This window comes from Haliotis cracherodii, unplaced genomic scaffold (assembly GCF_022045235.1).
Source record: "Haliotis cracherodii isolate W230 unplaced genomic scaffold, xgHalCrac1.p SCAF_3, whole genome shotgun sequence".
Lineage (NCBI taxonomy): Eukaryota > Metazoa > Mollusca > Gastropoda > Lepetellida > Haliotidae > Haliotis > Haliotis cracherodii.
Window position 1 is genome coordinate 45,305,821 of NW_027266286.1, and position 26,750 is coordinate 45,332,570.

The 26,750-nt window shown below is 44.6% G+C and overlaps 2 protein-coding genes across 2 annotated transcripts in view; both read right to left on the bottom strand.

Annotated features, from left to right (window-relative positions):
• The window catches only part of LOC139475974 (uncharacterized), an 89,116-nt gene that overhangs the window by 35,557 nt on the left and 26,809 nt on the right, over positions 1-26,750 (bottom strand). The window contains exons 10-13 of the mRNA XM_071259196.1: positions 12,101-12,340; positions 11,245-11,460; positions 10,366-10,500; positions 8,879-9,118 (exon numbers count right to left, since the gene is read on the bottom strand). Coding sequence (XP_071115297.1) covers positions 8,879-9,118; positions 10,366-10,500; positions 11,245-11,460; positions 12,101-12,340 — 831 coding nt within the window. The remainder of the gene's footprint in view (positions 1-8,878; positions 9,119-10,365; positions 10,501-11,244; positions 11,461-12,100; positions 12,341-26,750) is intronic.
• LOC139474018 (contactin-5-like) lies at positions 23-8,413 on the bottom strand. Its single transcript, XM_071256874.1, has 7 exons — positions 8,344-8,413; positions 7,289-7,504; positions 4,758-4,892; positions 3,279-3,518; positions 2,422-2,637; positions 1,543-1,677; positions 23-180 (listed from the first exon to the last, which is right to left on the bottom strand). Exons 1-7 carry the CDS (start codon positions 8,411-8,413, stop codon positions 23-25), a joined length of 1,170 nt encoding a protein of 389 aa, XP_071112975.1.

Genomic DNA, 26,750 nt, shown 5'->3' on the forward strand with positions numbered 1-26,750 from the left:
AATCGGATTTCTAATACCTTATTTAGATGTACAGGCTCTTTAATTCAACATCACACTGTTTCTTACCTCTATCACGGCGCAAGACAGGAGTAAATTGGAACTGGGCATAGAACAATCCAGGGTTCCTGCGCTGAAGTCCAGTTTCATAGGAAATTCGGTCAGACTTTGACATCTCAGTTCCTTTTCTCAAGCAAGAGACAGAAAGGTTTGCAAAAGTGTTACTTCTGAAATCACAATGGACTGCTACCGTTGTTTTGCCATGGATATACGTCCCATCCGTCTGATTACACTGTCCCACTACAATCACTGAAACGAAACAAGTTAACACGTCTTGGTTTTAAACATGCACTAATAGTGACTTGAAGCCCATTTCTTAATGTCCGCCGATATTATAAAGCTGGGGTATTGCGGCGTACAAGACGACTCACTCCACCAGTGACTTTTGTGTGTGTCCGGAAACATTTCTTTGATATGTCTTGTTCTCCACCGAGATCATACCACATACTTCAAGCCACAAGTGAGATCGACTTTAGGTAGGAAACAGATAAATGTCATAGATACGAAGTTGGATATTGATTACACTGCATTGATTTTTCTGACAGGAACAAACAAGTTTCGGCTGGTACAGATGTGTGAGAGTGCGTGGTAATAGTATGTTCATTGATACTGCGTTATTCCATTCAGCAAGGGAATGACCATGACGCTACACTATTATAATCCTGGTCATTGGATCAGTGTGCACTGAAATGTCATTATCAGCTCCCTTGGAAGCATACAAAAGGTACATCATAAGGCGCCAGAAGGTTCACAGTCACATTACCATCTCTTCTGACCGGGTACAAAACATCTTGCCTGTGTGAGTGAGCGAGTTTGGTTTAACACGGCTTTTAACAGTATTCCAGTTAAATCACGGCGTGTCAGCTTCGTGTTGGAGGAAAGCCCGAAGTGATGCAGGTCTCAGACGTTTACCACTTCAGTGAAACCCACGAGCACGGGTATGGTGCTGACAAACCTAGAAACATAATCGTTGCGAATCGGGATTCGAACACACAATCATAGGTTTCTGGCGTGTCCACGGGGCGCAACTCTGCACAGCCAATTGCGGCGTCTTAAACGACTGGGCCACCCGTGCAACAAAATCATGACTGAAGATATACCACATGTAACCTGTGTTTTAGTTTAGGTGGTATGTAGGTGAAGGTTTCACCGAAGCCAAGCAAAATAGATTTCACGTGAGTTGCATCATACGACGCTTTAAACAGTATTTCAGTGTGTATAGCGACAGTGTCATGTTATCAAGTAGACTAATCGGGGCTGCTAGCGAATGCAACATTAATACACATAAATACCTAAAGGCAGTTTCCACCCATGAATTAATTAAACTAACCATATTCGAATGCTTGGTCACCATTTTTGCAAAAAGCAACCTATGGTCAACACAAGCAAAGTACAACATTTGTCGAAGGTACATGAAACGTTACACATGAATAAACAATATATAAGGCAATTGTTACATGCGTGATCATCTGAAATAGAAATTACCTTCAGGTTTGGTGATAACAAGCGTTGCTGTTTCTGTACAATTGATGACACCACACTTGTAGACTTCAGCTCTGTCGGACGAGTTCATCATCAGAATCTCCATCCCATCCCTCACTCTCACGATCTTCGATTGGTCTAAGAGAAAAATAATCATGTTATCTGTTACCCCGCCACAATTTTTGTATTTAGAGTCAAGTAATACAGTGCACATATGTTCAAATATCGTAAACTGTAATCTGGATGTACTTTGGGATTTTGTTAAGAGACAATATTGTTTTCCGTCAGTGCGTCAAGATGGCACGTTTTTCTCTAAAAGGAGCACCTGTACCACATTCACAAATCCAGTGTACAACTCTCCATGCGTCACACATGGGTCGTACACAGCTATCCTCGCTTTATTTGTTTTGATTCGACACACCCGAACGTATTTGTCATTTAGAACCAATCACGAGATTTAGTTCACAGTTACGTTCTACTACTGGGTCATACTACTGAAGAAAAATGATGTTTCGATGTTGTCAAAAAACTAAATTATTCCAGTAAAGAAACTATGTTGTTTTCAGGTTTTCCTCCCAAACAAATTGTTGGCTGGCCATGATTAATCAGGGAAAACAAATTATATTGAACGGCTCCTCCTTTCACAGAATACTATTGTGTGTTTTTAGCAGATCAAAGCATATCAGTGTGTATTATTATAATTGTCTTGTATAAAGTGGATATAGGTACACCGTGGGTCACATGTTGTATCTAAGGAATATGTACCCTCTCTATTCGACTCTAACAACTCCTACGGCGTGGACGTTCTTATCCATGCAATATTCATAAGCTGCTATTCATATGCCAATTAACGCAAAACATATGCACATATGAAACACTAACCTGTGACAACTTGATCTGACTCGCACCAGACCAGACTCCCCGGGACCGTCTTCACAGCAGGTGCGTTGTTAACCTGGCAGGTAAAGTTCCTCTGATCACCTTCCTGCAGGGACAAAGTAGACGGTGACAGCGTCACAGTCGGGACTTCATACACCAGGAGAGTTACAGCTATGGCCTTAGAAGACTGCCCTGACGTTGCCTTGCAGGAGTAATTGCCTGAAAATAAGTAAAAGCAAATTGTTTATTTGATGATGAAGATGGGGCGTTTCTAATCAGGAGTCAGAAGACTTGGACGCCAACGTGCTGAAATCTTTGTCATACCCTGTTCCTTGAAAAGAATGTTCTCAACTCTCTCATGAGAGATGCCTACTGTATTAGCTATGAGAGGCATAGTGAATCGTCGATCATCATTAATCATATCATGTCTTCAAGGTCGTCCTTATTTTAGATCATCTTCAAGGCTCTCTCTTTCCATTTTGAACCCCGCTGCCAACCTCTTAACAATGACAAGGGAAGAAACATCATCCTTAAAGTTTAGAACGTTTAGGCTACCCCTCGCATCCAAATTTCATTGATCGATGCTCATAATGCCAGTCACTAGTTTAGACTCGATTATTCACAGATTTCCGTAATGGAGCTGGAATATTGCTCAGTCCGGTGTTAAACAACAAACAAAGTAAACAATAACTACATGAATACCTATATCGAAAGAATGCAGGTGGAGGTTTGAGTGAACAGTTCATGAAAACATTTTATGCCACAAGGGCTATTGAGGAAATAATCAAACAATCAATCGGATTTCTAATACCTTATGTGGATGTACAGGCTCTTTAATTCAACATAATACTGTTTCTTACCTCTATCACGGCGCAAGACAGGAGTAAATTGGAACTGGGCATAGAACAATCCAGGGTTCCTGCGCTGACGTCCAGTTTCATAGGAAATTCGGTCAGACTTTGACATCTCAGTTCCTTTTCTCGAGCAAGAGATAGATAGGTTTGCAAAAGTGTTACTTCTGAAATCACAATGGACTGCTACCGTTGTTTTGTCATGGATATACGTCCCATCCGTCTGATTACACTGTCCCTCTACAATCACTGAAACGAAACAAGTTAACACGTCTTGGTTTTAAACATGCACTAATAGTGACTTGAAGCCCATTTCTTAATGTCCGCCGACGTTATAAAGTTTGGGTATTGCGGCGTACAAGACGACTCACTCCACCAGTGACTTTTGTGTGTCCCGCAACATTTCTATGATATGTCTTGTTCTCCACCGAGATCATACCACATACTTCAAGCCACAAGTAAGATCGACTTTAGGTAGGAAACAGATACATGTCATAGATACGAAGTTGGACAATGATTACACTGCATAGTTTTTTTCTGACATGAATAAACAAGTTTCGGCTGGTACATATGTGTGAGAGTGCGTGGTAATAGTATGTCCATTGATACTGCGTTATTCCATTCAGCAAGGGAATGCCCATGACGCTACACTATTATAATCCTGGTCATTGGATCAGCGTGCACTGAAATGTCATTATCAGCTCCCTTGGGAGCATACAACCCAAGCTACCCCATAAGGCGCCAGAGTGTTCACAGTCACATTACCATCTCTTCTGACCGGGTACAAAACATCTTGTCTGAGTGAGTGAGTGAGTTGGGTTTAACGCGGCTTTTAACAGTCTTCCATTTATATCACGGCGGGTCAGCTTCGTGTGGGAGGAAAGCCCGAAGTGATGCAGGTCTCAGACGTTTACCACTTCAGTGAAACCCACAAGCACGGGTATGGTGCTGACAAACCTAAAAACATAATCGTGGCAAACCGGGATTATAGCCCACAATCATATGTCCAAGGGGCGCAACTCTGCACAGCGAGTTGCTGCGCCTTAAACTACTAGGCCAACCGTGCCCAAAAATCATGACTGAGGATATACCACATGTAACCTGTGTTAGTTAGGTGCTATGTAGATGTAGGTTTCAACGAAGCCAAGCAAAATAGTATTCACATTACTTGTAAATGAGTGAGTTGCATCAAAGAAGGCTTTAAACAGTATTTCAGTGTGTATAACAACAGCGTCATGTTATCAAGTAGACTAATCGGGGCTGTTAGCAGATGCAGCATTAATACACATAAATACCTAAAGGCAGTTTCCACCCATGAATTAATTAAACTGACCATATTTGAATGCTTGGTCACCATTCTTGCAAAAAGCAACCTATGGTCAACACAAGCAAAGTACAACATTTGTCGAAGGTACATAAAACGTTACACATGAATATACAATATATAAGGCTACTATTACATGCGTGATCATCTGAAATAGAAATTACCTTCAGGTTTGGTGATAACAAGCGTTGCTGTTTTTGTACAATTGATGACACCACACTTGTAGACTCCAGCTCTGTCGGACGAGTTCATCATCAGAATCTCCATCCCATCCCTCACTCTCACGATCTTCGATTGGTCTAAGAGAAAAATAATCATGTTATCTGTTACCCCTCCACAATTTTGGTATTTAGAGTCAAGTAATACAGTGCACATATGTTCAAATATCGTATACTGTAATCTGGATGTAGTTTGGGATTTTGTTAAGAGACAATATTGTTTTCCGTCAGTGCGTCAAGATGGAACGTTTTTCTCTAAAAAGGCACCTGTACCACATTCACATATCCAGGGTACAACTCTCCATGCGTCACAACACGGAGTAATAACACAAACCAAATATGGATTAAGAATATATTTATTAAATAAGATTAAGAATTATGTTGGCAATGATGTATCCAATGCACTCACACCCATTCAGCTACCTTCCACTATCACCCTTCACACACTTCACACTCTTCACATCCTTCACACACACTTCACATCCTTCACACACACTTCACATACTTCACACTCTTCAAATCCTTCACACACACTTCACATACTTCACACACTTCACATCCTTCACACACACTTCACATCCTTCACACACACTTCACATACTTCACACACTTCACATACTTCACACACACTTCACATACTTCACACACTTCACATACTTCACACACTTCACATACTTCACACACTTCACACACTTCACACACTTCACATACTTCACATACACTTCACATACTTCACACACTTCACATACTTCACACACTTCACATACTTCACACACTTCACATACTTCACACATACTTCACACACTTCACATACTTCACACACTTCACATCCTTCACACACACTTCACATACTTCACATACTTCACACATACTTCACACACTTCACATCCTTCACACACTTCACATACTTCACACACTTCACATACTTCACATACTTCACACACTTCACACACTTCACATACTTCACATACACTTCACATACTTCACACACTTCACATACTTCACACACTTCACATACTTCACACACACTTCACATACTTCACACACTTCACATACTTCACACACTTCACATCCTTCACACATACTTCACACACTTCACATACTTCACACACTTCACATACTTCACATACTTCACACACTTCACATACTTCACACACACTTCACATACTTCACACACTTCACATACTTCACACACTTCACATCCTTCACACATACTTCACACACTTCACACACTTCACATACTTCACACACTTCACATACTTCACACACTTCACATACTTCACACACTTCACATACTTCACACACTTCACATCCTTCACGCACACTTCACATACTTCACACACTTCACATCCTTCACACACACTTCACATACTTCACACACTTCACATACTTCACACACTTCACATACTTCACACACTTCACATCCTTCACATACACCCTCTGTCCCTCTAACATACACTTTCCCAATAGTTAAGGTTAACCCTACTTACACATACTCTAATTTTGCACTAATAATCTATCTCTAAATCTCTACTAAAACATCAATTTATCATCGCAACAATGACAGAACATCAATACATCAATACATCAATATCAGCACACATTAATACATCTCAACATCAACACCTCAATACATTAACATCTTTAGGCATTAATTCTTCCAACGCTTCAATACATGCATGTCAACAATTATCTCTCATTATGTACACAATATGTACAAAGTCATTCGCCACGCCTCCTTCCACGTCATTGCATTATGCACTTTACATTGTTTCGAACCTCACACAGGTCTCCTTCTATTCAGATGTAAACATTCCATGTACTTCATGGCCATCTGTCGCCCTGGGGTCAGGCTTCATATAATGAATGTCCCTGCCTCCTCATCCTCCGTACGGGTGCCCCTCTGGGTCTTGCTGTATTTGTTTTGATTCGACACACCCGAACGTATTTGTCATTGAGAACCAATCACGAGATTAAGCTCACAGCTACGTTTTACTACTGGGTCATACTACTGAAGAAAAATGATGTTTCTATGTTGTCAAAAAACTAATTCATTCCAATAAAGAAACTATCTTGTTCTCAGGTTTTCCTCCCAAACAAATTGTTAGCTGGCCATGATTGATCAGGGAAAACAAATTATATTGAACGGCTACTCCTTTCACGGAATACTATTGTGTGTTTTTAGCAGATCAAAGCATATCAGTGTGTATTATTATAATTGCCTCGTGTAAAGTGGATATAGGTACACCATGGGTCACATGTTGTATCTAAGGAATATGTATCCTCTCTATTCGACTACAACAACTCCTACGGCATGGACGTTCTTATCCATACAATATTCATAAGCTGCTATTCACATGCCAATTAAGCCGTCATGTAGCTGGAATATTGCTGAGTGCGGCATTAAACAACAAACAAACAAACAAACAAACAACATGCCAATTTACGCAAAACATATGCACATATGAAACACTAACCTGTGACAACTTGATCTGACTCGCACCAGACCAGACTCCTCGGGACCGTCTTCACAGCAGGTGCGTTGTTAACCTGGCAGGTAAAGTTCCTCTGATCCCCTTCCCGCAGGGACAAAGTAGACGGTGACAGCGTCACAGCCGGGACTTTATACACCAGGAGAGATACAGCTATGGCCTTAGAAGACTGCCCTGCCGTTGCCTTGCAGGAGTAATTGCCTGAAAAAAATTAAAAGCAAACTGTTTGTTTGTCGAGACACATGCTGTTGAGTATACCAATCTATGACCTTTCAAACAGCTCTAAACAGCACCATGTAAGTGGCATTTCCATAAACGAGCTTGTTCCATCTGGATGACAGGTTATCTCCCTTTGTATTATGTTTAACATCAAACTGATATGACTCTAGTTTGCGAGGTAAGGCCGAATGGGGTGCAATGTTGAGTTCAAGATTATTGTATATATATATTGCGCATTTGAGCCCCCATGAGATACCATGCCGAAACTTTGACGTGAATACCGCACTCATACAGAGTATGCTGACTCCCAGCCGACCAGTCCTTGTTTATGTCCCCTTAATGTCGAGTGCCAGGAAGGGTAACAACAAGGATCATATTATAACGTCTGTTGATGTGACGCGGCCGAAGATCGATACAAAGTACAAAGCCACAATCATGTGCATTCCCCTCGGGGAACTACACAACTTGATTGAATTTTTCAGGACGTTTAACCTCGGTATTCTCACGCAGCTGCATAAGCTGATCAGCATTACATTGGACATTAATGTTCTGACTTTTCTGGAAATACTCCAGCAGTGTTTGTAGGATCACAATGCCAGCTTACGGAACAAACTTTGTTTTTCCCTTGCTTTGGCTGTTGTTGACTGTTGACTGTCTGGCCGATAGTGGTGAACCAAAGGCTCATAATTACAAATCGATCAACAAAAGCAACTGGGCCTGTATCAAGCGACGTAGATTCACAACAGGGATGATGAAGATGGGGCGTTTCTAATCAGGAGTCAGAAGACTTGGACGCCAACGTGCTGAAATCTTTGTCATACCCTGTTCCTTGAAAAGAATGTTCTCAACTCTCTCATGAGAGATGCCTACTGTATTAGCTATGAGAGGCATAGTGAATCGTCGATCAGCATTAATCATATCATGTCTTCAAGGTCGTCCTTATTTTAGATCATCTTCAAGGCTCTCTCTTTCCATTTTGAACCCCGCTGCCAACCTCTTAACAATGACAAGGGAAGAAACATCATCCTTAAAGTTTAGAACGTTTAAGCTACCCCTCGCATCCAAATTTCATTGATCGATGCTCATAATGCCAATCACTAGTTTAGCCTCGATTATTCACAGATTTCCGTAATGGAGCTGGAATATTGCTCAGTCCGGTGTTAAACAACAAACAAAGTAACAATAACTACATGAACACCTATATCGAAAGAATGCAGGTGGAGGTTTGAGTGAAGAGTTCATGAAAACATTTTATGCCACAAGGGCTATTGAGGAAATAATCAAACAATCAATCGGATTTCTAATACCTTATTTAGATGTACAGGCTCTTTAATTCAACATCACACTGTTTCTTACCTCTATCACGGCGCAAGACAGGAGTAAATTGGAACTGGGCATAGAACAATCCAGGGTTCCTGCGCTGACGTCCAGTTTCATAGGAAATTCGGTCAGACTTTGACATCTCAGTTCCTTTTCTCAAGCAAGAGACAGAAAGGTTTGCAAAAGTGTTACTTCTGAAATCACAATGGACTGCTACCGTTGTTTTGCCATGGATATACGTCCCATCCGTCTGATTACACTGTCCCTCTACAATCACTGAAACGAAACAAGTTAACACGTCTTGGTTTTAAACATGCACTAATAGTGACTTGAAGCCCATTTCTTAATGTCCGCCGACGTTATAAAGCTGGGGTATTGCGGCGTACAAGACGACTCACTCCACAAGTGACTTTTGTGTGTGTCCGGAAACATTTCTATGATATGTCTTGTTCTCCACCGAGATCATACCACATACTTCAAGCCAAAGTAAGATCGACTTTAAGTAGGAAACAGATACATGTCATAGATACGAAGTTGGATATTGATTACACTGCATTGATTTTTCTGACAGGAACAAACAAGTTTCGGCTGGTACAGATGTGTGAGAGTGCGTGGTAATAGTATGTTCATTGATACTGCGTTATTCCATTCAGCAAGGGAATGACCATGACGCTACACAGTTATAATCCTGGTCATTGGATCAGTGTGCACTGAAATGTCATTATCAGCTCCCTTGGGAGCATACAAAAGGTACATCATAAGGCGCCAGAAGGTTCACAGTCACATTACCATCTCTTCTGACCGGGTACAAAACATCTTGCCTGTGTGAGTGAGTGAGTTGGGTTTAACACGGCTTTTAACAGTATTCCATTTATATCACGGAGTGTCAGTTTCGTGTTGGAGGAAAGCCCGAAGTGATGCAGGTCTCAGACGTTTACCACTTCAGTGAAACCCACGAGCACGGGTATGGTGCTGACAAACCTAGAAACATACTCGTTGCGAATCGGGATTCGAACACACAATCATAGGTTTCTGGCGTGTCCAAGGGGCGCAACTCTGCACAGCCAATTGCAGCGTCTTAAACGACTGGGCCACCCGTGCAACAAAATCATGACTGAAGATATACCACATGTAACCTGTGTTTTAGTTAAGGTGTAATGTAGGTGAAGGTTTCACCGAAGCCAAGCAAAATAGATTTCACATAACTTGTAAATTAGTGAGTTGCATCATACGACGCTTTAAACAGTATTTCAGTGTGTATAGCGACAGTGTCATGTTATCAAGTAGACTCATCGGGGCTGCTAGCGAATGCAACATTAATACACATAAATATCTAAAGGCAGTTTCCACCCATGAATTAATTAAACTAACCATATTTGAATGCTTGGTCACCATTTTTGCAAAAAGCAACCTATGGTCAACACAAGCAAAGTACATTTACCGAAGGTACATAAAACGTTACACATGAATAAACAATATATAAGGCAATTGTTACAAGCGTGATCATCTGAAATAGAAATTACCTTCAGGTTTGGTGATAACAAGCGTTGCTGTTTCTGTACAATTGATGACACCACACTTGTAGACTCCAGCTCTGTCGGACGAGTTCATCATCAGAATCTCCATCCCATCCCTCACTCTCACGATCTTCGATTGGTCTAAGAGAAAAATAATCATGTTATCTGTTACCCCGTCACAATTTTGGTATTTAGAGTCAAGTAATACAGTGCACATATGTTCAAATATCGTAAACTGTAATCTGGATGTAGTTTGGGATTTTGTTAAGAGACAATATTGTTTTCCGTCAGTGCATCAAGATGGCACGTTTTTCTCTGAAAGGAGCACCTGTACCACATTCACAAATCCAGTGTACAACTCTCCATGCGTCACGCATGGGTAGTACACGGCTATCCTCGCTTTATTTGTTTTGATTCGACACACCCGAACGTATTTGTCATTTAGAACCAATCACGAGATTTAGTTCACAGTTACGTTCTACTACTGGGTCATACTACTGAAGAAAAATGATGTTTCGATGTTGTCAAAAAACTAATTTATTCCAGTAAAGAAACTATGTTGTTTTCAGGTTTTCCTCCGAAACAAATTGTTAGCTGGCCATGATTGATCAGGGAAAACAAATTATATTGAACAGCTCCTCCTTTCACAAAATACTATTGTGTGTTTTAAGCAGACCAAAGCATATCAGTGTGTATTATTATAATTGTCTCGTATAAAGTGGATATAGGTACACCGTGGGTCACATGTTGTATCTAAGGAATATGTCCCTCTACTATTCGACTCTAACAACTCCTACGGCGTGGACGTTCTTATCCATGCAATATTCATAAGCTGCTATTCATATGCCAATTAACGCAAAACATATGCACATATGAAACACTAACCTGTGACAACTTGATCTGACTGGCACCAGACCAGACTCCCCGGGACCGTCTTCACAGCAGGTGCATTGTTAACCTGGCAGGTAAAGTTCCTCTGATCACCTTCCTGCAGGGACAAAGTAGACGGTGACAGCGTCACAGTCGGGACTTCATACACCAGGAGAGTTACAGCTATGGCCTTAGAAGACTGCCCTGACGTTGCCTTGCAGGAGTAATTGCCTGAAAATAAGTAAAAGCAAATTGTTTGTTTGATGATGAAGATGGGGCGTTTCTAATCAGGAGTCAGAAGACTTGGACGCCAACGTGCTGAAATCTTTGTCATACCCTGTTCCTTGAAAAGAATGTTCTCAACTCTCTCATGAGAGATGCCTACTGTATTAGCTATGAGAGGCATAGTGAATCGTCGATCATCATTAATCATATCATGTCTTCAAGGTCGTCCTTATTTTAGATCATCTTCAAGGCTCTCTCTTTCCATTTTGAACCCCGCTGCCAACCTCTTAACAATGAAAGGGAAGAAACATCATCCTTAAAGTTTAGAACGTTTAGGCTACCCCTCGCATCCAAATTTCATTGATCGATGCTCATAATGCCAATCACTAGTTTAGACTCGATTATTCACAGATTTCCGTAATGGAGCTGGAATATTGCTCAGTCCGGTGTTAAACAACAAACAAAGTAAACAATAACTACATGAATACCTATATGGAAAGAATGCAGGTGGAGGTATGAGAGAACAGTTCATGAAAACATTTTATGCCACAAGGGCTATTGAGGAAATAATCAAACAATCAATCGGATTTCTAATACCTTATTTAGATGTACAGGCTCTTTAATTCAACATCACACTGTTTCTTACCTCTATCACGGCGCAAGACAGGAGTAAATTGGAACTGGGCATAGAACAATCCAGGGTTCCTGCGCTGACGTCCAGTTTCATAGGATATTCGGTCAGACTTTGACATCTCAGTTCCTTTTCTCAAGCAAGAGACAGATAGGTTTGCAAAAGTGTTACTTCTGAAATCACAATGGACTGCTACCGTTGTTTTGCCATGAATATACGTCCCATCCGTCTGATTACACTGTCCCTCTACAATCACTGAAATGAAACAAGTTAACACGTCTTGGTTTTAAACATGCACTAATAGTGACTTGAAGCCCATTTCTTAATGTCCGCCGACGTTATAAAGCTGGGGTATTGCGGCGTACAAGACGACTCACTCCACAAGTGACTTTTGTGTGTGTCCGGAAACATTTCTATGATATGTCTTGTTCTCCACCGAGATCATACCACATAATTCAAGCCATAGTAAGATCGACTTTAGGTAGGAAACAGATAAATGTCATAGATACGAAGTTGGATATTGATTACACTGCATTGATTTTTTTGACAGGAACAAACAAGTTTCGGCGGGTACAGATGTGTGAGAGTGCGTGGTAATAGTATGTCCATTGATACTGCGTTATTCCATTCAGCAAGGGAATGCCCATGACGCTACACTATTATAATCCTGGTCATTGGATCAGTGTGCACTGAAATGTCATTATCAGCTCCTTTGGGAGCATACAACACAAGGCACCTCATAAAGCGCCAGAAGGTTCACAGTCACATTACCATCTCTTCTGACCGGGTACGAAACATCTTGCCTGTGTGAGTGAGTGAGTTGGGTTTAACACCGCTTTTAACAGTATTCCATTTATATCACGGCGTGTCAGCTTCGTGTGAGAGGAAAGCCCGAAGTGATAAAGGTCTCCATGGTAAAGATATCTTGCATGCTGTGGAAAAAGTCCAACAGTCAAACCAAGACCTTGCCATCGATGCCACCATGGTTGTGACCTTAGTACATGTAGCAGATCCGAACGAGCTAGGATCAGGCAGTGGGCGTCTGAATAACGTGATTTGAGTGAAATCATTTTTAAAACGCAAAAAGTGCTTTGTACAGATCAAGAAGGAAGATCAATCCTGTTTGGGAAGAGCTCTTGTGGTGGCACTGCGTTATGCTCAGAAGACAAACCCTCTGACCTAAGAATGGGACTGCCAGAGAATGAGACTGACGAGAACAGATGGAGTCAACGTTCAAGGTAAACAGGCACGTTGCATTGTTTCGGTGCCTTGGCATTCCTGAAGGCAGCTGTCAGGGCCTGGACAAACTTGAACGTGTGGGAAGTGCCTTGGCCCAAAGGAACTATCAACTGAAAGTCTACAGTTATGATGTGTTCAAGAGACTATTGTGCAAGTGTGATGAGGCTCCACCCGACGCAGATTTATACCATCATGATGACCACTTTGATATGATCACTTCCATGGCAGCCTTTCATGGGTCTAAGCATTACTGCGAACTCTGCGACCACTGTTATGATCGTCATGAAAAACATCCCTGTTGCAAGCAATACCACTGCCATGCATGCCTCAACTCCACCCCTTGCGGCCCCAAGGAAGATCATGGGATTTCTTGCTTGACATGCCAACGATGGTTCCGAAATCAATGCTGTTACACCTGACATCTTCAGTCACCGTCAGAGGGAGGACCTAGCACATGTCAATCGATTCACAGGTGCCCAACCTGTTTTCAGCTTGTCTGCGTCTTGGAGACACCCATGGCCCATCACAAGTCCTCAGATGAGCAACCTCCATGCTTAGTGTGTCAAGAACCCATGACCCCAGGCCATCCATGCTACGTCACTCCCTTCCTTGAAGCCGATGATGCAGAGGAGGAGGAGGAGGAGGAGGAGGAGGGATGCTACAACCAAGTCCGACGAGACAACGTCATATTCCTCTACCATGATTTTGAATGTACGCAAGAGACGGGGGTGCACCTCCCGAATTTGTGCGTAGCATATTTAGGATGTGGACAGTGGTCAAGCAACAAAGGAGTTGTGCGAAGACTGTCCATGGAAGGTTATGGCCCCAGCTGCAAGAAAGTGTTTCAAGGCCCCCACCATGGTAGACGATGTGTGTGCATGGTTGATGACCCTGTCCGAAAAAAAGAAGAGGAACCAAGAGGATGACGGACGCAATGGGGCAGCAGCACGCCTAGGCAAAAGCAAACATGACAGAACCTTCTCAAGCAAGCCCCCTTCAAAGCGTCGGTGACGTCAACCACCCAAGTAGGAGGAGGAGGAGGAGGAGACGAAGAAGGCAAAGAACACACCCGTCCAGCAACTTGAGAAGGATGACATCATTTATGCGATTGCTCATAACGTGCCGGGGTATGATCTGCACTTGATCATGAAGCGCATGCTCCCGCATCTGGTGAAACCCCCAGCCTAGATTCGGAGAGGGCTACAGATTTTACTGACGACCGTGTGACGCTTGTGTTTCAAAGACAATTTGAATTTCCTACCCCGGCCGCTGAAAACATTTCCAGAGACCTTTGAACTGAATGAACTGAAGAAAGGGTATTTTCCTCACTTGTTAAATACCCAGGCCAACCAGACCTACAGAGGTTCCATATCCTCCAGCTGACATGTACGATCCCGATGACATGTCTCCCACGAAACGCACTGCCTTCCTCCGGTTGCATACCAATAAAGTTCAAGAAGTAGCCTTGTTTGACTTGCAAGAAGAACTCTTAGCCTACTGCCAGAGCAATGTCGATATTTTGAGATGTGGATGCGCTAACTTCCAAGAGGACTTCATCAGGACGGATCGCATGGATCCCTTTTGCAGAGGCGATGATACTCCCTACGCTCAGCGTGAAAACCTTCAGAAAACATGATCTGAAACCCAAAACCATGGCGGTTCTTCAAACTCAAGCCTTCCAACCCAAGAGAAGATATTCCCAGGCCTGTATGAACTGGTTATGTTATCTCATGGAGATCGACCCTGATCTGCACATCCAGCACGCCAAGAATGGAGGTGAAAAGACATTCACGTGCGTAGAGGGTAAACATCATTACAGTGTGGATGGCTACGATCCAGCAACAGACACTGTCTATGAATTTATGGGTTGTTTCTGGGATGATTGCCGCTCCTGTTACAAGACCGCACGTAAGACTGGAGAGTTTCCCACGGGACACCAGACCCTCCTCAATCGACCCCCTGTGGAGACATTGTTTGTTCTGAAAGGTCTTTTCCAATGTCGTGTCCTACCCCCAACACAGCTCTATCATCCGAAAACTGCTCACTCCTTTGTGCCGCACGTGTGCTGATACCCGGTCAGAGACGTCCTGAGAGCACACGGATGAAGAGAGGGCCTGGTAGGGTATGTACACCACCGTAGAACTCCATGAAGTCGTGGAGAAGTATGGCTACATAGTCCTTCTTGATCTACAATGCTTGGCATTTCAACACCTTTGAGAAGTATGACCCCAACACCCAGGAAGGAGGACTCTTTGCCCCCTATATCGACCGTTTTTTCACGCTGAAGCTCGAAGCAAGTGGATACCCCGAGGGATGTACCGATCACGATGCTTACATCAAGGAGATCTATCAGAAAGAAGGCATCCGGTTGGACAACGACAACATCAGGAAGAATTCCGGACTCTGCGCTCTTGCCAAGCTCTATCTTAATTCGCTCTTGGGCAATTATTGACAGCGCTTAGACTATAGTCAGACCATCTATATGAGTGATCCTGCAAGTACCTTTGAGAGATGAACGAAATACCATTGATGATATCACTGTCATCAACAAACATAGGGTGGAGGTGACCTATACCCGCAAAGAAGAATTCCAAACACCTCATCCTAATTTCAATGTCGCCGCGGCTGCTTGGGTCACCGCACAAGCTCGTCTCAAGCTGTACAAGACCCTGAGCTTGTGTGGTCACAGGGCCTTGTATTTCGACACTGACAGCGTCATATTACATATACCATCAAGACGTTTGTGTCAGGAGGTCAGGTGGTCAGGAGGTCAGAAGGTCAGGAGGTCCCCAAAACTATGCCTATCAGTTAATGATTGCAAGACCCAGCACGACCTTCAGCAAAGTGCAAGGGTTCACCTTGAAGTACAGAAATCAACAACACCTGAACTTTGACACCATGAAAGAATTGATAAAGGGACAACGGTCTGGTGAAGAGGCAAAGAAAATCGGGATGCATTACCCCCATCAGATCGTTCGTAGAGGACTTCAGCATGGAAACGATCTTGTGACCCAACCCACCAAGCATCGTTGTGTTGGCTGTTGGCGTTTTATCTGGAAGACAGACGTGTTCGGAGATTGTACCATGCCCTGCTCACTGTGCAAAAATAGATAAAAGAGTCAGGCCATGCTAGCAAGGCTCAGTTGCCTGGTGTCAGTCACCCCGAACACAGGAGGATGATGTCGCATGGTGAGAAGGAAGAGGTCATGACGTCCCCTTTGACTCTACATCACGGGATCTGAAAAAGTTGTATGAAATCATGTATGGAGCAGATGCATCGTCCCGAGGTGTTGGATACGCCACCCCATCGCATCGTGTGGGTGTACAGTAAATGGCAACCGCTCCATCATGAGCTGGAAGAGATGGCAGACTGTTTAGGGGTCACTCTTGAGTTTGTGCACAGCCTGAAAAAGAGGTGGCCTCACATTGGCTGGTCATCGATGATTTGCTGGGTGACAATATGAAAGAAGAAGAAACGGAAGTGCTACTATTGTTCACCAAGAAAAGTCATCACTGAAACACATCTCACTCAGAATGCTCACTACATGGTCCTCTTTAAAAATCCGAGACATGCATCGCGGATCGACCGTCTGGCTCGTCAGGTGTTTCTGCGTGAAGTCTATGAAGACACCACCTGAGAGCCTAACACTTACCTGTTCTTGGACTTGAAGCCCACCACATTGCAAGAACAGCGCGTACGTTCAGCCTGTTTTTGAGATCAGAGATGCATATCGTGTTTGTGCGGAACCCATGAGATGAGGAGAGGAGACTTTCATAAAAGCATGCGAACCCACTGACCTTCCTTCAGTTGAGTCACAGTCATCATGGGACGAAGACGGAAACAGACTCATCCTACGAAGGGAAAGAACAAAGACCAAGAGATGGTAATGAAGGATCTCTATGACATGGTCTACACCCCCTCATTGCTACGGGGACTTGTGTCCCCTGCACTGACCATCTCACTCTTCGATGGTACCCATGAACATGCATCGTCAGCAGCAGCAACCACAACGACCTTCAACATCATCAGCACCCTCGCCACCCTCGTCACCACCCTCCCACGATCTTCAACGCTTTCAACCTCTGCAGCAGCAGAAGAAGAAGAAGAAGTCCCCGCAAAAGAATAAAAAAGACAAGAGACCGTCTATGTTTTGAACAAGGGATGCGACAACCCTTGCCGTCATGCAGAGCAGGACGCGTCCCCTTTAAAACTCAACATGAGGCGTGGTTGCAGAGACATAAAGATTGTTAATCCACATATAGCTATGGATGAATGTCTTGGCTACCTGATGCAGCGCAGCGGTAGTGGAACACTTGCAAGGGTCTTGACACACATCCTCTTGCAATGGCAACATCATCTTCAAGCACCTCTCCTCTAAAAAACAGGAACGACGACCTACGACAACGATGACGTCGACGAAAGCCCAAAGGAAGCCCAAAGGAGTAAGGGCCCTCATGACCCTCTCACGAAAGTGTATCAAGCTGATGCACTCATGCAGATGGTGCAAATGTGCACCAAAAGAAAGTCCAAAAAGGCACATCAACAACAGCTGCAACTCCCTCCTGCCACTGTCTGATAAAAGAGAGAGGCTGCAGATCAGGGGCCTCATTGAGGCTAACACCGTCATGCAGGAAAGATGTCTCGGTGCCACAGGAAACAGAAACATGCTCTGTGTCATTTGTGTGCTGCTGCTCACACGATGCGCAAAGCCATTCTCAAAAATGCTCCCATCTCATCCGTAGCCTTTGTGAATGTGTGGTGAACTTGTATGCAGGCAATATTCCCATGACCACGACTCAACGTCAACAGCAAGAGAGAGGCTGCAGATCAGGGGCCTCATTGAGGCTAACACCGTCATGCAGGAAAGATGTCTCGGTGCCACAGGAAACAGAAACATGCTCTGTGTCATTTGTGTGCTGCTGCTCACACGATGCGCAAAGCCATTCTCAAAAATGCTCCGATCTCATCCGTAGCCTTTGTGAATGTGTGGTGAACTTGTATGCAGGCAATATTCCCATGACCACGACTCAACGTCAACGGCACAGCAAAGTCTTGAATATGCGCATGCAAAAACAAGTCCCGAAAACTTCTTCAAAGTAGAGGAGGATTATTAGGAGGACTCATTCTTCTTATTGGTTCTACCCTAGCCTCTCTGTTTGGAGGAAGGTCATAAAGAGGGTGACACCAGGAAGGTCGGAATCAGTGTGTGGTGTGTCACCATGAAGTACCCACGCAAAAAAATGGTGTTGGTGCCTGAAGACACATGGCAAAGTCTACAGGCGGCCAAACAACGGCATCATCAGACCATTCACACCCCTCTTTTGGAAAAGAAACGTCTCCAAAATTTTGAAGAGATGGACGTGTTGATGCAGAGGTCACAGCACCCTTTTCACCTGCGGGAACAAGAATACAACCAACTGCTGCAACGCATGCTAGAGTTGCAGCGCCAACAGCACCACACCACCACCACCACCACCAAACCACCAACGCCGCCAACGATGGACATCCCAGGTAGACCTGGCCCTCCTCAACAAGTGATCGTCGAAGTGGTCATGAGTGTTCCTAAAGCCATGTCCAGTAAAGCCATGAATTTGATGACAAGGATTCAAAACAATCCCGACTTACCTTCAGAGGTAACCCTGACTGTGGAAGGGAAACCCATCCCTGGCACACACATGGTTGACTTGATCAACGATTTAGTGCGTCACCAGAAAACCAAAGAGGGGCCGGCAGGGTGGACCCTTTTGAGTCACCATTTGTCCAGCAGTCACGTTCCCCATGAAATGATTGGAAATCCTCAACGATGGCAATGGATGCAGAAGCAGCAGCAGCAGCAACACCATTCTCACCCCACGCCAAGGACACCCCCCATCCAGTCGCCCCTCCCCAAGCGCTCCCCGCAAAGACACCCCAAGAGAAGAAGGCTGCAGCGGCAGATGGATCCACAAGCAGAAGAAGAAGAAGAAGAGGTTTTGGCGGCTGGCGACCTTTGTGGAAAGCAGCACGGCTCCACGCTTAAGATGCAAGAACCAGTAAAAGTAAGAAGAAAACCATCCCATCGTAAAGTGAAATCAAGCGTTGGTTGCAAACCCAAAGTACCTCCACCTTGCACAAACTAGCCAGACGCTCCTTTGGAAGAGACTGCTATTGTGTGGGAGCCGTCGATGAATTGTGGCAATCAGACATGATTATCTTTCAAGACGACAACCAAGGATTCAAATATCTGCTGTGCGTGATCGATGTGTTTGCAAAGATGGCATGGGTGTAACCCCTGAAAGCCAAGAACAGTTCTGCTTTGACCGAAGTTTTTCAAACCTTGCTGATGCAACAAGCCAAAGGTCGACAACCTGTTCCATTGCAAATAGACAAAGGCAGAGAATTTGGCAACTGCCCTTTCGAGGCTCTAATGATGAAGCATGGCATTCATTTCAAAATCCTGAAACGAAAGCAGCTGTGGTGGAACGGTTTCAAAGGACGCTGAAAAAAAATGTGGCGACACTTTACTAAGCATTGGACCAGACACTATTTGAAAGTCTTACCCCAGTTGGTCAAGTCATACAACCGGCGTGTGCATCGGACCATTGGTCAGCGACCTGTCAGAAATTCGGGTGTTAGACTACATGGAGGAACAACAACAACAGGTCATGGTGATATATGACATGATCATCATGAGCATGGTTCAGTTGGCCTTGGATCACAGAGAGAAAGAGCTGTGGACAGCCCGTCTCTCCATTTTTTGGGGATACATACCTCCACCGCCCATCTTGACCGCCTCACCAGACATCCCCACAACATCCGCCAAAAGACTTCAACCTGATACCTCATCCACCCAGAGTTTTCTACCCTAGCTCACAACGTCATGGCTGCCACCTTTTTTTCGAAACAAGACTTACCTGACCCTGCTCAGTGATGCCACCATGGACAGTTGGAGGTAGGAGTCAGCGAAATTCACTTTCCGATGACATGGTACAACGTCGCTCCATCCTTTGACTGGTTTGCACTGAACCTGACCATGAAAAAAAATCCCTTGTGTATGAAAGCGCGGAGAGCGCTATACCACTGACACAGTATGGAGCCATCTGTTACGAAAGCAAGAAGATTCCTATCGAGAAAGGCGTCTATTCATCTGATTCAGGAGCATATTATGGGCGTCTTGAAAGAACATCCCTCAGACAGCGTCCAAAGTGATGGCAGACGGTTTGTCATTGCTGCCTGGTATCCCCGAGATAGCCTACAATTTGACATGCTTGGAGATGGGAAGGTGCGATTCCAAGCACCTGAAGAGGTAGCACTCCATTCCTGCGGATCACTCTATGGTACGGAAGTGATCATGCCAAGTCCACTCTCGATTTGTTCAACTACCGCTCCTCGGTGAGGAGGAGTATAAAACCTACCCAGAGACGTCTCTTCCCTTAAGTGCTTTGGCCCAGTGGCAAGTGGGGGCTACTACTCCTTTGGTAGGTGGCTATGTGGAAATCACAGGTGATACAAAAGCGAATCGCCTGTCAAGATTTGATACCATGTACATTTACACCGACCTGGTCGAAGATCAAATTGTTCGGCAATACGATGGCTCCATTGCTGATCCACGTGCCCGTGTCAAAAAAGATGATGCACGACAGTGTGGTGATTAAAAGCCCTCAGCACATTCACTACCTCGGACTGCGGCATGGTTCCTTTGATGGTATCAAACTCTGTATGATGGATGAAACGGGCCGACCCGTGCCATTTCAAATGGGGAAGGTTTAAAGCCGTCCCCACACCTCCATCAGAAACAGCGTAAAAGGAAATGAGGAAGGGTTCAAAGGTCAGTTCTCATCAGACTTTCAACCTGACCACACGTCCTTCAAGGCAGAGCAAGAGAGAAAAATCCATCCATCCATCCATCCATCATTATGATGCATCGAGATGCTTGCGAATGTTCAAAGGCCCAGTTGGATCTCTTTACCGTAACCCCAGTGTCCACCTCGGTGCAAGAGGGTCAGTGGATTCGCTATAGTCCCCTGTGGCAGGACCACTCCAGTTTAACATTTCCAATCCAGTGAATGCTTCCATTGATTTGAAACAGTGATACCTGAGAGTATGTCTACGGTTGACGAAAGAAGATGGTACAGATACCACAGTGGCGGATAACCCGGTATCGACAGTCAACAACTTGATGGATTCTCTGTTTCGCGAAGTGCAGATGCAAGTGAGACACAATCAGTTGGAGATCACACCTTCCGTGGGCACTTGCCCTTCTGGAAACCCTTCTGAGTTATGGTACAGGAGCGAAAACATCTCACCTTCGATGTACTGGATGGTTTGCCGACGATGCTGGTAAAATGGACGCCTTCAATCCTGATGCAGATGCGAATGCAAGAAACACGGGCGTCAGAACGCGACGCGATCTTATCATGCCCACCAAAGAAGTGGAACTGACAGGACGTCTACACTGTGACCTGTTTCTTCAAGACTTATCTGCTGGATGGTGTCCCTATGAAACTGGAATTGCTACGAAGTCCTGATGAGTTCTTCTTCATGTGTGCTGCTGATGGTGTCTACAAACTAGCCCTGACCAAAGCCGAATATTATGTCCGTCAACTCAACATCGATCCTGCTGTCTGAGAAACACATGTGTCTAGTCTGAACGCTGGGGTGACTGCCAAGTATCCCCTTTCCTGTGTGCAAGTGACTGCCCATGACATCCCGAGAGGCGGTAGAGGGACGCGTGGTCCTGGGACTGGTGGACAATAGTGCCTATGTAGGAAGCAAAGAGGAGAATCTGTACAACTTCAAACACAACCATGTCACCATGATGAAGCTGAAAGTCAATGGTCAGGAAGTCCATGGCATGGAAATGAAAAGCAACTTCAGCAACAACAGCGCCCATTTGAAACAAGTCTACATGATTCTGTTCCAAAACACGGGGCAGCTGTGGCGGCCTGAGACCTGTGAGCTGACTCCTATGGCCTTTGATCAAGGTTTGACCTTTTGGGTGGTGGATCTCACCCCAGATCTTGGCGCTGATGAAGGCATCAACTATCCTCGACACACTGGCAAGTTGGGTTTGGAAATCCAGTTTGGACAAGCTCTCTATAATCCGGTCACCCTCATCTGCTATGAGGAATATGAAAATGTTCTGGAAATAGATCGTTTCCGGAATGCGATGATGGTATAAAAAAGAGCAGCGACGGACGGTCCTTATCCTCCTCCTACCATGGATGAACCACTCCGGGTGAGCACCTTTAGAAGCCATCATGGCTGAGGACGAGCCACTTCATACCATCTACCGAGGCACTCCGGCCAGAGATGAATTTGCCAGACTAGGATGGCAACAGGATGATCCCTTTTACCCCAAAGCATATGTTGTCAACACAGATTCAAGTGATCAACCTGGCACACACTGGGTGAGCATCTACCGTCCAGCTCCTGGATCCGTGGAAATGATGGATAGCTATGGACTGTATTCATTACCCCTTTTTAAAGAGACTTTGAAACGCATGGGTCAGATGGAACAACGATTGAATCCACACCCCTTACAACCTGAATACAGCACGTTGTGTGGGGTGTACTGTCTCTACATGCTGACCTATCGCGTGCGTGGATGGACTTTTAATCAAGTGTTAGATACGTTGGACTGGAAGGACACCCACAAGAATGATGCCATGGTATTAGAATGGTTTCATACCAAAGTGTCTACCTCTGTTCCTGTGGATGAGATGCCTGCCTTTCGACTGAGTGCCCAGACGCGTACCCTATATCAAAAGAACCAACCATTCTGCCCTTATTGACCTGACACTTGTTCACTGCGTTTTTAGGACGTACGTTCACACCCTAGTGGCAAAAGAAATCCTGTTCACAAAAATCATAGGACGCCCCCTCATCCTGTGACTTTTGTTTTTGTTGGTTCATGTGGGTGGGGATTAAAAAGTTTGAAAAAAATATGCGTTGTGTTTTCTGAGGAAAAAACAGGATCGAAATCTGACCAATCAGACGCTTCGGGGTTGTCGACCAATCAAAAGGTTTGCTCGCCCTGTTCTGTTCTCTGATTGGTTGAAGCAGGATTCTCATGGAAAAACCCATTTTCTATGGAAAAGAAACACAAGGCTCGGGTCGGTTTTGAAAACCGAGGCTCAGGCAGGGTACCGGAACGCACCAATCAGCCCGCCGCATGGTGGACCAATCAGCGCGCTGCATGTCGAACCAATCAGCGTGCAGCCATGTTCGATCCGGTCCCTCTCCTATAAAAAAGGGATCCCTCGAGTGGAGTCAGTGTCACTTGTGAATCATCCTCTTCGTGAATGACTGACATGTCACGACGAACCATGCAGACATCCCGGGAAGCCTCCCCGACTGGATTCACTCCAACTACATTCCCCGGAAAAGGAGGAGGAAAAAGTCCCCGAACAGCGGATCCCCACGGCTGCCGCACGTCAAGAGCTACCAAGCTACAGGAGGTGTTAAGTTACATATCATGACCTCTCCACCACACCCAAAAGAGCCAGCACCATCACAGGGGACGCCATGCCCTAACTGTAGCTACATTGGTCGTTGGCCACCCTGCTGCTACGACTGAGGGCCACAGCCTAAAAATAAGTTTCTGTTTCCCGTTCCTGTTCCTGTTCCAGTTCCGGTTCCGGTTCCGGTTCCTGTTTCCCGTTCCAGTTTCGCTTTGACGGCCCTTATTTTCGCACTCAACATTTCATAGTAACCTTGGTACAAGGTACTCGATTTCATCATCAGATCATGCAATTCTAACTGATGATCAATGATTTCGTAGCGGGCTTCGTGTTTGTCATCTTCTTCATCTTCTCCAAACGGCCCTTTTCATGGAACCACCAATCTCTCCCGAAAGATAGCTTTCGTCCTTGCTTTAACTACCCTACACCACCAACAAAACAAAACAAAGAACCCACCGTCCTCCTCCTCCTACTTCTCCCGCCTCATCGCCTCTCTGCTTCCTCCTCCCTCCCTCCTGCTGCCACCATCTTGAGGGGGGATGACCCTCGGAACCTGACGTGCCGCCATCTTCGAGGCGCACACCCCTCCCGGAACCGGATGTGACGCCCTCTTGGAGGCGCACGCACTCCCTGAACCGGAAGTGAAGCCCTCTTGCAGGCTCACGCACTTCCGGAACCGGAAGTGACGCCATCTTGGAGGCGCACACGCCCTCCTCGGAACCGGAAGTGCCACCATCTTGGATGCGCACGCCCTCCTGGAACCGGGAGTGCCGCTTTCTAAAGAGGGGTCCTCTACTACTGTTATGTTATCAAGTAGGCTAATTGGGGCTGTTAGCGAATGCAACATCAATACACATAAATACCTAAAGGCAGTTTCCACCCATGAATTAAACTGACCATACATGAATGCTTGGCCACCATTTTTGCAAAAAGCAACCTATGGCCAACACAGGCAAACCACAACATTTGTCGAAGGTACATAAAACGTTACACATGAATAAACAATATATAAGGCAATTGTTACATGCGTGATCATCTGAAATAGAAATTACCTTCAGGTTTGGTGATAACAAGCGTTGCTGTTTTTGTACAGTTGATGACACCGCACTTGTAGACTCCAGGTCTGTCGGACCAGTTCATCATCAGAATCTCCATCCCATCCCTCACTCTCACGATCTTCGATTGGTCTAAGAGAAAAGCAATCACGTTATCTGTTACCCCGCCACAATTTTGGTATTTAGAGTCAAGTAATACAGTGCACATATGTTCAAATATCGTAAACTGTAATCTGGATGTAGTTTGGGATTTTGTTAAGAGATAATATTGTTTTCCGTCAGTGCGTCAAGATGGCACGTTTTTCTCTGAAAGGAGCACCTGTACCACATTCACAAATCCAGTGTACAACTATCCATGCGTCACGCATGGGTCGTACACGGCTATCCTTGCTTTATTTGTTTTGATTCGACACACCCGAACGTATTTGACATTTAGAACCAATCACGAGATTAAGCTCACAGATACGTTTTATTATTGGGTACTACTGAAGAAAAATGATGTTTCGATGTTGTCAAAAAACTAATTCATTCCAATAAAGAAACTATCTTGTTCTCAGGTTTTCCTCCGAAACAAATTGTTCGCTGGCCATGATTGATCAGGGAAAACAAATTATATTGAACGGCTCCTCCTTTCTATTTCTAATACTATTGCGTCTTTTGAGCAGATCAAAGCATATCAGTGTGTATTATTATAATTGTGTTGCATAAAGTTGACACAGGAACACTGTGGGTCACATGTTGTCTCTATGGAATATGCATCCTCTCTATTCGACTATAACAACTCCTACGGCATAGACGTTCTTATCCATACAATATTCATAAGCTGCTATTCACATGCCAATTTACGCAAAACATATGGACATATGAAACACTAACCTGTGACAACTTGATCTGCCTGGCACCAGACCAGACTCCTCGGGACCGTCTTCAAAGCAGGTGCGTTGTTAACCTGGCAGGTAAAGTTCCTCTGATCACCTTCCTGCAGGGACAAAGTAGACGGTGACAGCGTCACAGCCGGGACTTTATACACCAGGAGAGATATAGCTATGGCCTTAGAAGACCGCCCTGCCGTTGCCTTGCAGGAGTAATTGCCTGAAAATAATTAAAAGCAAACTGTTTGTTTGTCGAGACACATGCTGTTGAGTATACCAATCTATGACCTTTCAAACAGCTCTAAACAGCACCATGTAAGTGGCATTTCCATAAACGAGCTTGTTTATCTGGATGACAGATTATCTCCCTTTGTATTATGTTTAACATCAAACTAATATGACACTAGTTTGCGAGGTAAGGCCAAACCGGGTGCAATTTTGAGTTCAAGATTTTTGTATTTATATTGCGCATTTTAGCCCCCATGAGATACCATGCCGACGTGAATACCGCACTCAGACACAGTATACTGACTCCCAGCCGACCAGTCCTTGTTTATGTCCCCTTAATGTCAAGCGCCAGGAAGGGTAACAACAAGGATCATATTATAACGTCTGGTGATCTGACGCGGACGAAGATCGACACTCCAACCTTCCGCTCTAGGGGCAGACCCTCCACCAAAAAGGCCATGTAGACATCAATATGACACTAAATTATACACCCGTGGAAATTCCTAGAAAGAACCCCATCAAGCCGTTCTTATGGTAAGAGGCGACTGAATGGATCAGTGATCAGTCTCGGTGATTGGTTGATTGCATGTCATCTTACTTGGGGTGCCTGAAAAGATCTGAGCCTAACTAGGATAGAATTGGTTGATGGGGTTGATTACTAATTATTAACACATCATCCCATCTGAGATCAACAAACTTCACCAAATGATGCTGAAAAGCCCGGATCCCATTGATGTAGAAGGCTTCCTCCTGGCGGTAGAAAACCTTCTCCACTGCAGAAATGATGTCATCATTTGAGGTAGAAATCTGACGGTGCCAAATTTGGTG

Excerpts from the sequence above, each read along its gene's own strand:
- LOC139474018 (XM_071256874.1), bottom strand. The coding sequence starts at position 8,413 with ATGCCTCTCATAGCTAATACAGTAGGCATCTCTCATGAGAGAGTTGAG. Across the intron at positions 3,519-4,757 it reads TGTTATCACCAAACCTGAAG|TGATTGTAGAGGGACAGTGT; the intron begins GTAATTTCTATT and ends GTTTCGTTTCAG. Across the intron at positions 181-1,542 it reads TGTTATCACCAAACCTGAAG|GAACTGAGATGTCAAAGTCT; the intron begins GTAATTTCTATT and ends GCTTGAGAAAAG.